At 37.1% G+C, this 13,722-nt stretch overlaps 1 protein-coding gene across 1 annotated transcript; it reads left to right on the top strand.

Annotated features, from left to right (window-relative positions):
* Nucleotides 1-332: 332 nt before the first annotated feature.
* Nucleotides 333-13,542, top strand: capn7 (calpain 7). The gene is made up of 21 exons (XM_060869798.1): nucleotides 333-701; nucleotides 1,558-1,666; nucleotides 2,596-2,753; nucleotides 3,955-4,022; nucleotides 4,199-4,399; nucleotides 4,497-4,583; nucleotides 4,716-4,842; nucleotides 4,957-5,042; nucleotides 5,213-5,306; nucleotides 5,608-5,754; nucleotides 7,618-7,724; nucleotides 7,869-7,989; nucleotides 8,341-8,485; nucleotides 8,572-8,671; nucleotides 9,301-9,436; nucleotides 9,521-9,596; nucleotides 9,857-10,002; nucleotides 10,319-10,381; nucleotides 10,467-10,597; nucleotides 11,485-11,577; nucleotides 12,328-13,542. Exons 1-21 carry the CDS (start codon nucleotides 600-602, stop codon nucleotides 12,470-12,472), a joined length of 2,442 nt encoding a protein of 813 aa, XP_060725781.1. The 5' UTR covers nucleotides 333-599; the 3' UTR covers nucleotides 12,473-13,542.
* Nucleotides 13,543-13,722: the final 180 nt, after the last annotated feature.

Genomic DNA, 13,722 nt, shown 5'->3' with positions numbered 1-13,722 from the left:
GTTTCTGCCTAGTTGGATTAGACCTGTGCTTTTTATTCCTCAGCAGGAAGGTGTGTGTTTGTGTCTGTGTTATAATTTATTCCATTTCAATAATATATTTTAAACATATCTACGTAGGAATTATAAGCAAAACTGTAACAGCATGGACTTCCCCTTGACGTCGCACATCTTACTAAACGACACGTTATGGTTAAATCCCAAATAGCTCTCTGTTTATGTCTGTTGTGCACAGCTAAGCGTGTACAAGCCCTTGTTATGTTCCCTATGTAGTGCATTTATATAGAACGTAAAGCTCTAGTTGAGACGTAGCCAAATGATTACGTTTACAGCTCCGGGAAACGCCCACAAAATAGAATGTTTTTGTAATTTGTTGTTGAGCAGAGGGAGGAAGTTACCGGTACCAAGACTTATGTTCTTGTTTTGACCGTCAAACTTTAATAATATAAAATTTTTCGTGACTTAAAACTGTATAAACCGATATTTCACCGCTGTCTGGAAAGCCCCTTTAGCGTATTTTGTGTTAATGGGTAAGCTAGCAAACATGAAGCAGTAGCTATTAGCAGTTGTAGCACTAGCTGGTCAGCTAGTGACACTTCACTATGGATTGTAGTGCGCTGGAAGTGGACGCTGTGAAATTTGCAAAGTCAGCGGTGTTACACGACCAGAAAGGGAAATACAATGAAGCTATCTTCTTTTACAAGGTAAGCTACATACTTTCGCTTTAATGCCAAAATCCCAAGTAGGTCAACAATCGAACTGTCAGTTAAGCGTATTGAAGTGAACAGAAACACACTGCTTCATGGGACTTTCTACTTTTAAACTTTTATTTAAGGTGAAATAAAACGAACATCTTACAGTACAGATATAAAACATGACAAATTTACACAGAAATAAAATGTCTAAGTAAAGTGTTCCACCACCAGAGCAGTCCAAGGTGTGGAGTGAATTGTTTAACTCACCAGCAAACTAATATTTTTTTAGGTGTTAAATTTGATGATTTGTTTGTTGAGGCCATTGTACTAATTGCATTGCATTCATACTCGATCAAACTATACAGTGAGCCCTTGTGCTATGAGATAATCATAAAACATGGCATCCGAATATAAAAGCTTCCTAAACTGTCGGATAACTTTGTTAGGATTTGACTCTTTTTTCCAAGGAAAGTGGGCTTAAAACTATAACTAGAAGGTGCACCATCTGAGCCACCATTTGTTTTCACACCTGTCTTTATATTCTTCTCAGGTGTTCTCAAAAGTTGTAGCCATAATTCAGGAGTATCGAACCTTAGTCCTGATGTGTACAGACAAACCTTTATAGATTAAAATGTTTCTTTAAGCACACAAGCTTTAAGCTTTAAAACACTAAGGCCTTGGTAGATGAGCTTGGTGAGGTGTATTAAATGAAAAGGTTAAGCTGTACAGTCCTGTTCTGATCATGATAAATTCATTTTAATCTCTGTACCAAAAAAAAAAAACACTCTGTACCTGGCATGCAGAATTACATGATTTACTATTTCATTTGTCATAATGACTAAATGCCTTTCTTTTTCTTTATTAGGAGGCAGCCCAAGCTCTTATATATGCTGACATGGCAGGGTCTAAACTGGAAAATATTCAGGGAAAGGCGAACGAGTACCTGGACCGAGTACAGACTCTACTCAATGCTGGTGAGTTCTCTGAAATATTAGGATTTATTAAGGCTGCTTGAAAGACTTGCGTGTATCTGCCAGTGCTGTAGCTAATTTTCCATTCCTTAAGAAGAAGAAGAAAAAGCCATATACTTTCTGCCATTTATACCCCATTAAGGATTACCCACACCAGATTGAGCATGGGTGTGACCGAGAGTGCACGTCATCATGGAACTATGTCATCATGGGCATAATAAAGTGTAGGAGTGTACTCGCATCCTGTTATTACAAAAAAACATTCACCTCTTGCCTATTTTGTTTAGTGATGAAAAACATTAGACAGTGTTATTAACAAATTGCCAGCAAACCAAATGGGAGACTATTTCTTCTAAAAGAAAAACCCACTGATTTATTTATTTATTTTTTAAATAGCATTTTATGTGCCAAAATTATTTATATCAAATATAACCAAATTGTCACTCTTTATTTTATATTCTCTTCTTGCCTAATTGGTAAACATTAATATCTTTAAGCACAATTGCAGCCATTACTAAAGTTTCATAAATAATTGGTGTTCAAATAAAGCAGCATGGAAGTGTAAATTTATAATAATTTATTATAATTAGGTCAGATTTCTCTTCTGAATCTTCTAATCAGGAAATACGTAATTCACTCTGTTTATCTGTTTAATGCACACACACATTTTGTTATTAATTTGCTATTAATTATTGCTTTTGTTGTAATTTCCAGGTGCACAGGATTTAAGAACTTTATATTTATCAATATCACCTCAGAATATTGTGAATTATTAACATTTAACGTTATTATTATTGTTACTGGTAGAAAATAAAATCCCAACCAAACATTGCATGTTTTTAGTACTTTTTCTTTTTTTAATCTTGGTGTTCAGTGCCTTGTCTGTAATTGTATGAATTATTAAAATGTTTTGTTCATGTCTTCCTCACCAGTTCAATCTCAGAGCAGTGACCCATTAAAGACCAAGCATCAGCTGGATCTGGAGCGTTCATACTTTCTTGTAACCCAGGCTTTTGAGGAGGATGAGAAGGGAAACAGTGATGAAGCCATTGAGCTCTATACTCAGGCTGTGGAACTGTGCATACAAGCAGTAAGTTTTGTACTGCAGACCGTCTATATATTTCTATTAACATTTTATTTTAAAAGCATTTGGCAGAAAACTTTTCCAGAGTGGCTTTGTAGTGTCGAAGGAAAAACATATCATTATGGTAGCAAAGATAAATAATTTACAATATCAGAATGCAGAAATCTTAAAAAAAAATATTTAAAACAAAGAGACAGTGAGATGAGAAAATGTAAATTCAGACTTGGTGTTTATTGAAGGTGGGTTTTCAGTGTTGTGCTTTTGTTGTTTCTTCTTTTTCTTCTTCTTCTTCATTATCTTGGTGCTAGGAAATTTCTGTAATGTAAGTTTGTTTGAAAACAAGTCACGCAGGTGCATTCTGAATCACTTTCAGTGGTTTGATCATGCTCAAGGGAAAATCTGCCAGAAGAGAGAGTTGCTGTAGGACAATGTGACGCCAACCCTTTTTTTTCGACTGCAGGCATCAAGTGAAGTTCTATAAAGGATTTTTCCCCCCAAATAGAATAGTGACCCTGTTAGTATTATTTTATTCTGTTATTTATTGAGAAAAGAGGGAGCTCACTTTTTAACTGTATTAGTATTAGAGACGGTCTTTAGACTATTACTGTGGGCTTACAAACATTGCATTTATGAAACTGGGTTGATCTCACATTGCCTGCATTTGTCTTGCATATAAACATGAAAAAAGTCATATCAAATGTAATGCAAAGGTATTTGCAGTCATTTCAGAGAGTGAGTAGAATGCCATGTTAAAATGGTAAAAAAATAATGCTTAAAATAGGTTATTTGACACTCCTGACATTGACCATAGATAGCTTTAAATTATAATCTGTTAACTGTCATTACTGTTCTATTTGTTCATAATGCCAGTTTGAAATGAATGAAGTTTGTTTGTGTGTCATATCATCAGCTGAAAATGATTCAATTTGTTTATTGAACTGTTGCAAAAAGAAATTAGAACAGACAAACAGGTCGGTTGAAAATAATATAAGAAGTCCCAATGTTGTAATAGATTAGCATGTGTTTCAGAGCTTACTTGTGCCTTCAGGATGTCATAGTTTGTTAACTTAAGCGCTCTCCGTACTCTTTCTCCAATTGGGCTGAACTCCTGTTGAATATAAGTTTGTCAGTGAATGTTGAGTCATACATTGGCCCTGTCACAAACTAAACTGCTTACATAGATAACTCTTATCTTTCATTCCTACAGTCCAATGAGACTACAGATCAAGTGCTGCAGGGCAAACTGAAGCAGCTAGCTCGCCAGGCACTGGACAGGTAAACTGCAAAGACTGAATGACTTATACTTCAGAAGCACGACACATCTTATGTTAAAGATACTAACAATTTCACACAGTTCTATATTTCTGTAAGTGTTTGCATTCCAAATGGTTATTAATTCCATTTGATCACAAACTTAAGTTCGTAAAAATTCTTTTTACTGTGTACTTTAGGGCAGAGGGACTAAAAAATGCCCTTCCAAAACCCCAGGACAAGCCCACATCATCTAATGTTAAAGCTTCCGCTCCTGTGCGGCAGTTCCTACCCCTGGGTCCAGATTTCTCCCTCAATGACAAGCCACAGGCAGTGCGAACAGTGCAGTCTAGTGAACCACATGGCCAGCGCTACACACAGGAGGAGATACAAGTACTCAGGTAACATCTGGAACTATAGTTACTCTAGATCAATTTAAATCATCTCTTTTCCCCCAGCTGAATTTTCCTGTAAAATTTCCTGTTTTGTCTATTGAAGGAAGACTTCCAAGATAAATGGAATTGAATATGTCCCTTTCATGAATGTTGACCTAAGGGAACGCTTTGCTTTTCCTGTTCCATTTTCGTGAGTACATTTGATGTATCCATCCAGATGTGCTATATTTTGCTGAACCCAACTTTATAAATGTCTCATTTTACTTGTGAAAATGTTCTTTGCCATGCTTTTGTAAAAACCTTATTTTACATTAATGTGCAGGGATAAATGTGGAAAGCTAGCCCTATCCCCTAAACAGAAGGCCATCTTCTCTCGCTGGGTTCGACCTGATGACATTTGCAACAATCCCACCATGATTTTCACTGTGTCGAGCTTCAGCATTAAACAGGTGTTGTGGTGTCTTGATCTCCAAAACCTTAACACTAATCTCTTTTTGTGGAATGTAAACATGATGAAAGCAGCTACAAGTCTTTGTAGATTTTAACGTTTGTTGTTTCTACAGACTGTGGTTTCAGACTGTTCTTTTGTTGCTTCATTGGCCATCAGTGCAGCATATGAGAGGCGGTTCAACAAGAAGTTAATCACGAGGTAATTACTCATACAACTAAGTATGTTTTCTTTTCCAGCTGCTGTGATTGCTGTGTGTTACATATGTACTGGAGCCCACAGTTACAAATATTCCCATTCGTTTTTGTCATTATATTAAATAACTTGAAATGCATTGATGAATTTTTTGTCTGTGTGTTTGTGATCTACAGCATCATTTATCCACAAAATAGGAAGGGTGAGCCAGAGTATAACCCATGTGGGAAATACATGGTGAAACTGCACATCAACGGAGTGCCTAGAAAGGTACAAACATGTTGTTGTCTTTAGTAAAGAATAAATCATGACATGGCTGCTGGAAAATAATTCATGATTGGGGATAAAGTGTTGTCTAGCACAAAGTTTATATTATCTACCTGTGAACTAGCTGCTATTATAGAAACGAGGCTCATTAATATAAACCTCTGATTTGCCATATGTGTTAAACTGCTGTTATAGAAAACTTATCAACATTTTTAGAGATATTAGAGAATTCAACAGGCCTGTGAATTAAATAAAAGTACAATGTCTAATGACCAGTTACTATCTATTGATTTTTCCTGTCGAGGTGATCATTGATGATTTCCTCCCAGTGGACCGCAATGGTGAGCTGCTCTGCTCCTACTCAAGTAACCGAAATGAGCTGTGGGTTTCCCTCATAGAGAAAGCCTACATGAAGGTGATGGGTGGATATGATTTCCCTGGCTCTAACTCTGTAAGTATAGACTACAAGCTACATATTCATTTTCATTTCAAGTATGTGAATTTTGTGCTAGAAATGCACTTAGTAAAAGAAGGCATTGATTAAAATACTTGACTTTTAAATGCATAACAGATTACATCTGCACTATGTGGCCAGAAATAACATTGCACACTGAATCACACAGATTAAGAAAGATTTGAAATTAAGACTAGAGGGATCACAATACCAATGTTTTCTCTATTAAAGTTTATGACTATATATATATATATATATATACACAGGGAGTGCAGAATTATTAGGGAAGTTGTATTTTTGAGGATTAATTTTATTATTGAACAACCATGTTCTCAATGAACCCAAAAAACTCATTAATAGCAAAGCTGAATATTTTTGGAAGTAGTTTTTAGTTTGTTTGTAGTTTTAGGAGGATATCTGTGTGTGCAGGTGACTATTACTGTGCATAATTATTAGGCAACTTAACAAAAAACAAATATATACCCATTTCAATTATTTATTTTCACCAGTGAAACCAATATTACATCTCAACATTCACTAATATACATTTCTGACATTCAAAAACAAAACAAAAACAAATCAGTGACCAATATAGCCACCTTTCTTTGCAAGGACACTCAAAAGCCTGCCATCCATGGATTCTGTCAGTGTTTTGATCTGTTCACCGTCAACATTGCGTGCAGCAGCAACCACAGCCTCCCAGACACTCTTCAGAGAGGTGTACTGTTTTCCCTCCTTGTAAATCTCACATTTGATGATGCACCACAGGTTCTCTATGGGGTTCAGATCAGGTGAACAAGGAGGCCATGGCATTAGTTTTTCTTCTTTTACACCCTTTCTTGCCAGCCACGCTGTGGAGTACTTGGACGCGTGTGATGGAGCATTGTCCTGCATGAAAATCATGTTTTTCTTGAAGGATGCAGACTTCTTCCTGTACCACTGCTTGAAGAAGGTGTCTTCCAGAAACTGGCAGTAGGACTGGGAGTTGAGCTTGACCCCATCCTCAACCCGAAAAGGCCCCACAAGCTCATCTTTGATGATACCAGCCCAAACCAGTACTCCACCTCCACCTTGCTGGCGTCTCAGTCGGACTGGAGCTCTCTGCCCTTTACCGATCCAGCCACGAGCCCATCCATCTGGCCCATCAAGACTCACTCTCATTTCATCAGTCCATAAAACCTTAGAAAAATCAGTCTTCAGATATTTCTTGGCCCAGTCTTGACGTTTCAGCTTGTGTGTCTTGTTCAGTGGTGGTCGTTTTTCAGCCTTTCTTACCTTGGCCATGTCTCTGAGTATTGCACACCTTGTGCTTTTGGGCACTCCAGTGATGTTGCAGCTCTGAAATATGGCAAAACTGGTGGCAAGTGGCATCTTGGCAGCTGCACGCTTGACTTTTCTCAGTTCATGGGCAGTTATTTTGCGCCTTGGTTTTTCCACACGCTTCTTGCAACCCTGTTGACTATTTTGAATGAAACGCTTGATTGTTCGATGATCACGCTTCAGAAGCTTGGCAATTTTAAGAGTGCTGCATCCCTCTGCAAGATATCTCACTATTTTTGACTTTTCGGAGCCTGTCAAGTCCTTCTTTTGACCCATTTTGCCAAAGGAAAGGAAGTTGCCTAATAATTATGCACACCTGATATAGGGTGTAGATGTCATTAGACCACACCCCTTCTCATTACAGAGATGCACATCACCTAATATGCTTAATTGGTTGTAGGCTTTCGAGCCTATACAGCTTGGAGTAAGACAACATGCATAAAGAGGATGATGTGGTCAAAATACTCATTTGCCTAATAATTCTGCACTCCCTGTATATACATATATATATATATATTTTTTATTTTATTTCCTTTGTAGAATATTGACCTGCACGCACTGACTGGCTGGATACCAGAACGCATTGCTATGCACTCAGACAATCAGTCTTTTAGCAAGGATGAAACCTCTCGCATGCTTTACCAAAGGTGAACACACATATGAGTAGAAAATATGCATATGCAAACATACACACACGCGCACACACACACACATGGCACTGTTTGTTTAGCAGGCAGAACATTTTGGCAGCGTTTTTGACAAACAATGAACAAGTACATGTCCATTAACAGGTTTCACAAAGGAGATGTCCTAATCACTGTAGCAACAGGTGTGATGACCGAGGAAGAAGGGGAGAAGTGGGGCTTAGTGCCTACACATGCCTATGCTGTGTTGGACATCAGGGAATACAAGGTCAGTTGCATGGCCTCCTACCATATAATCATTACTATTATTGACCTTTACTGCTAATGTATGTGATGGCGTACATGAAAGCTATACACCACAATCCACCAGCTTTAGCGTATCTGTCATAGATTCTACAAATCTGTGGAATGTGCTATGTCTCATAAAATTCTTGCATGCATGTTTTCACAATGGAAAATGGCAAAAATAGACAAAAAACGTAGTACAAATATATTCTTTTTCTGACTATTTAAAAATCCAGACTCATGCATGGTCTTAAGTTTCCCATATATACCCAGATTTGTCCAGAAGATTTTCCTTTCTGCACTTATATCTTGTTATGTTTGTCATGGGCTTAAGGGGAAGAGTTTCCTGCAGCTGAAGAACCCTTGGAGCCATCTCCGGTGGAAGGGCCGCTACAGCGAGTGGGACGAGAAGAACTGGACGCCAGATCTATTAAAGTTCCTCAAGTTTGACCCAAAAACTGCACAAAAATTTGATAATGGTGAGGGAATACCATGTAGTTCTTAGCACTGAGTGAAAATTGGAGACCTTCAAAATTGATGTGGTAACTTGTTGGATGTATTCAAGGTGTGTTCTGGATCGTTTGGGAAGACTTGTGTAAATACTACGATGTCATCTATCTGAGCTGGAATCCTGCACTGTTCAGAGAGTCCACCTGCATACACAGGTCAGACTTTTACCAGTCCTCTACTGTGTCAAAAGGTCGTTACTTCACTATTCCATGACATACAAGGCTATCCTATAAATTTACATTTACAGCATTTGGCAGAAGCCCTTATCCAGAGCGACTTACATTTATTTAATTTATATACATGAGCAGTTGAGGGTTAAGTGCCCAGCAGTTGTTAAGCTTAGTTCAACATTTTAACCCCTGAGCTACTACTTCTCTATACCAGACCACAGCCATAAAAATACTTGTTTCTCATTTGCTGGCAGGTATCAAATAATTTTCTTTTTAGACCACTCTGAAGTAGATCTGTTGCAATGTCATCAATGATCAATGATCCTGATACTGTATGTATGTCAGAAAAAAAACTTTTGTTTCCAATAATGAACTTAAATGTGGCCATAGCAATAGTTGTATAATGTTAGCATGCAGAGGACTGAATGTCAAAGGATACACATCCTTTAAGCTCTGAAGCTAAGGCAGGAATTCTCAGTTGTTTACCAACATGACTGAGATGTAGCCCCATTCTAATACTTAAATTTAGTAATGAACATAATGCAGTGCGGTGGTCTGGGGTCACAGAGTTTTCCTGTAATAACTGCTCATGCACAGTGATGTGACTTTTGCAGTAGCTGGGATGGAAAACAAGGTCCAGTGAAAGATGTATATAGTTTGGCCAATAACCCTCAATACAAGTTGGAGGTTCAATGTCCACAAGGTGGAGCTGCAGTGTGGGTGCTTCTAACAAGACACATCACGGACAAGGTATAGTTAGTCGCAGAGAATTGTCATTTTCATTTGCAGTGTATTCAGTGATTTTAACTGTTTATTCTTCACCTATTCTTTAAGGATGACTTTGCTCAGAACCGGGAGTTCATCACTTTAGTGGTTTACAAGAACGACGGCAAGAAGGTTTATTATCCAAGTACGTATCTTGAATGACATTTTAGAATCAAATTATTTTAATCAGTTAGTCAATTTATTATTATCAATTGTATCTAGTAGAGTGTAGCCAGTCAGCCAAGATAACAGCTCAGCCAGTCAAGTTGTAGAGCTAGAATGATCTGTTTTACAACCATTGACCTTAAACTAGCGTGGTGATTGTGAGAAAGTCGATATCCTGATAGACTTACATGCATGCATCACTTTTAAAAACACTTTATCTTTTCTCTTTGTTTCTTTTAGGTGACCCTCCACCTTATATTGATGGCATCAGGATCAACAGCCCACATTACCTGACCAAGATTAAACTGACCAGTCCAGGCACTCACACATTTACACTGGTTGTGTCTCAATATGAGAAACAAAATACCATCGACTACACATTAAGGGTAATTTCTCGTCTTTTTCTCCGTCATGGAGATTTATTTTACATTGATTGAAAATGGTATTCATATATGCAACATGATGGGCTGAACCTTATTTTTTTTGTAGCCCTTTTTTATTTTATGAAATATTTTCTAATATGTTGATATATCTGTGTGTTCCTAGCTTATTATGTGATACCCTTTATCAAAACTCCTGAGGGACCCTTAAAGTTCTGCCATGCCATTTTCTACACAATGCAAATTGTATAGTATATGAAACGACATTCTTTAGAATCATTTAGGAACTGGTCTAATATTCATTTACCCTATTCCCTACCAGGTCTACTCAGTGTGCAAGTTTAATTTCTCCAAAATCATATCACCCTTCTCGCTCACAAAAAGGGTAAGTTTGTATCATAAGTCATTTATTAGTTGCCGTGTGGTTGTATACTATTGCTGGTTTTAATGAAATTCTGTCATGCTAAAAGTTCAATGGCCAGTGGAAAGGGATCAGTGCAGGAGGCTGTAGCAACTATAAGGACACCTACAAGCATAACCCAATCTACCAATTCAACCTGGACAAATCCGGTCCTCTGCTCATTGAGCTCCGAGGCTCCAGGTGAGATTATATTGTATCTCATTACCTCCACTCTGGAGGACACATTTCTCCAACTTTCTATTGACATCATTGATTTGTTGTTATATTTAAGTTTTAAATATTATATTTATAATTATATTATATAAATATTATATTTGTTTGCATGAGATTTACAGACTAGTGACAGAAAAAAACAATAAAAAAAAATTCCTTAATAAGGTTGTAGGTCACCAGAACAGCCTGAGTGCATGGCATAGATTCTGCAAGTCTCTGGAACTCTACACCATTCTTAAGATATTAAGAATCAGATATTGAGAATCACACTCAAATTGTTTTTTAAATGATTATTGAGTTGAGGTGTTAATTTCTGTTGAGAGTTGCTCATTGCAAACACACACACACACACACACACACATATACATATATATATATATATATATATAAATATATATATATATATAATGTATGTGTATATATATAATGTATGTATATAATCACAGTATATATCCATAACATATAATTTACACCATAAATAATACTCATTAAACCAATCAGTGAGTCTTTGTGCTTTGTGGCTTTGCAGCTGTGTATTTATTTGCAATGACCCTTTCCTCTAATGGGACAAGTTCCTCCCACGATATATCAGGGCCACTGTGTTTTCCTAATTTGTCAGCCATCTGAATTTGTAGACTTTGTTCTTTTAGGAAAGCCACTTGATTTTAAGAGATATAGCAGATAACACACTTAACACACAATCAAAAACTATGATCCTGCCAAAGTTCAGTCATTTATTCTCTACATTTATGTGGATTGGCTTAGTCTCAAGTCTGGCTGTGTTTTCTGCAATGTGTGAGGGAGTGTTCAAGTGTTTCAAAGTGCTTTAAATATTGTTGGGCTTTCTTCAACAGGCAGTACAGTGTGGGATTTGAAGTTTTGCCCGTGTCGACCGTAGGAGACGCAGGAGCTTCAGGCATCCAGAAAAAGGGCAGTGGAGATTACAGGTAATGCACCGCTGTTCTTACACAGTGCACATGTAGAAGGCTGATTCAGCACTAACATTGTCCTATAATAAAAGTAGCATAGAAAGAGTAGCATATCAAGAATGGGGAAAATACTGAAAGAAAGGTATTAATGCTGATTGTGTCCGAAACTGTCAACGTCTCTCAATGCACTGCTTTCAAAGTGTATTTTTTCACAGGTTAGGGGAAATAGCTGAAACATTTTTAATGAATTAGAAATGTTTGGAATACATTAAAATATACTATAGAGTAATGTTTTATAGTCTTATGCACTGTTATTTCACCAGTCAGTACAGAAACATGGGAAAGTAACATGTACACCTACAACATGTATATACGGACCGTTTTAATTAAAGAGAAGAGCAGACAGAAAAACTTTTGCTGCAGCCATGCAGAAATCCTTTATAGCAGGTACTAGAAAAAGCAAATTCAGACACTTGTGTGTGGTTTTTGAGAAACATGTATCATGTTTTACATTTTTTTTTTTTATATTCTGTTGGTGGATATGATATTAGGCAGTTAATTTGGAAAGTATGGCAAGATTAATGAGTGATCTCTGATATCTATGACCTCTGAAGTTTTACAACATGCATTTTGTACCCTGCTGCTGGTTGTATAGCACTGCTGTTTAAATCATGAGTAGTGTATAATAGAAATGAACAAAATGTATATAAGAAGAAAAAGAGCCATAGTACCATTATGCAACCTATTCACACTGTCTGCTCTCTTCAGGTGTGGTTTCTGCTATATGGAGCTGGACCACGTCCCTGCAGGCATTTACAACGTCATCCCTACCACATTCCTGCCCAGCCAAGAAGGACCCTTCTTCCTAGATTTTTTCAGTGCAACTCCTCTTCGAGTGTCTCAGCTCCAGTAATGACTCAGTAGGCAAGATCATAAGCTGTTATAGCACAGAAGATCGAAGAACAAATCCTTCCCTCAGATCAGTTTCCCACTGGTATGGACATGCCTTCTGTTTTGTGTCAGTTTCAGCTTTTGCCACAGTGTACAGTTGAAACAGATCCTCACAGACTGTTTACTTGGAACTCTCTGCTAGACCTGGCTCTCACGGTCATTCTATGATGCTTGGAATGAGCTGTTGGAATCAGTAAGAAACACATGCTACAAAATCATGCACTTAATTGTGATGACAATGTGGGTGCATGCATATTTAATATATTTCACTCAGGAGATTGCAATAAACTTTTCAAATCGACAGTGAAGTATGTTTAAGCTGTAGTCTTGTTAAATTGAGTGTGGTGGATGTAAATGTGTGAATATGAGCATCATAGAACTCGCTACGTATATTAAATCGTGCAAGCTTAATTTCTTTTTGGTACTTTACAAATTACATCTTGGTTCTGGAAAGGAAGAAGTTTTTTTACCTATATGTGGTGCTGAGTTTTTATTTTCTACACTGAAACCAAATGAAAATGTACAGTTATCTACATTCTCTATTACTGTAAGTGTTGGGTGCTCTTAATGTAAATTAACATGGATATTTATAGAGTAATGATTACTTTCCTTTTTTTTTTTGAACATATTTGTATGATTCATGTGTTGTACATAAATACGTTTTAAAGCCATGCTGCAGTCAGCAGCTGCCAGATGAGTGCATCTTCAATGCAGAATCAAACAGGAACAACAGATGAAAATTTTGTCGCAGTTTGAATCATAAGGTTTAGATCACAACAGTAGTACACCTGAGCTGCTTTTTCCTTAATGCCCATATGCAATCAAAAAAAATAAATTATTTACTTATTATAAACAAAAGTCTCCCTCCTGAAAAGCAGAAAACCAGGCACAATTTAGTCAAGTGGTAAAAATGCGTTAGTGTCAGAAATACATAGCCTTGAGCATTAGGAATGTTATGAAATAACTGAACTGATTACATAATTCATCCTCTATATATTTTTGCTCAGTCTGAATAAAAGCAACATTCAGCCATTTTCCAATATCTTCCTAACTCAGCTTTACAAAAATGTATATGCCATAGTCAACAGTAACAAAGAAAACCTCAGTGACATGAAAAATCCTTGAGAGAAACAAGACTGATGGTGACAGTGGGATACAGACATTCACAAGGTTTTTCAAAAACCTAAGGAAAATCCACAGAGAGGTGCAGAA

This window comes from Tachysurus vachellii, chromosome 5 (genome assembly GCF_030014155.1).
Source record: "Tachysurus vachellii isolate PV-2020 chromosome 5, HZAU_Pvac_v1, whole genome shotgun sequence".
NCBI classification, from domain to species: domain Eukaryota; kingdom Metazoa; phylum Chordata; class Actinopteri; order Siluriformes; family Bagridae; genus Tachysurus; species Tachysurus vachellii.
This window is presented reverse-complemented; position numbering and strand designations above follow the sequence as displayed.

What these genes read in the sequence shown, in the direction of transcription:
- capn7 (XM_060869798.1), top strand. Translation starts at nt 600, where the DNA reads ATGGATTGTAGTGCGCTGGAAGTGGACGCTGTGAAATTTGCAAAGTCA. An exon ending in AAGCTATCTTCTTTTACAAG is followed by an intron (nt 702 to 1,557) that starts GTAAGCTACATA and finishes TTTCTTTATTAG; the next exon opens with GAGGCAGCCCAAGCTCTTAT. An exon ending in TCAACGGAGTGCCTAGAAAG is followed by an intron (nt 5,307 to 5,607) that starts GTACAAACATGT and finishes TTTCCTGTCGAG; the next exon opens with GTGATCATTGATGATTTCCT.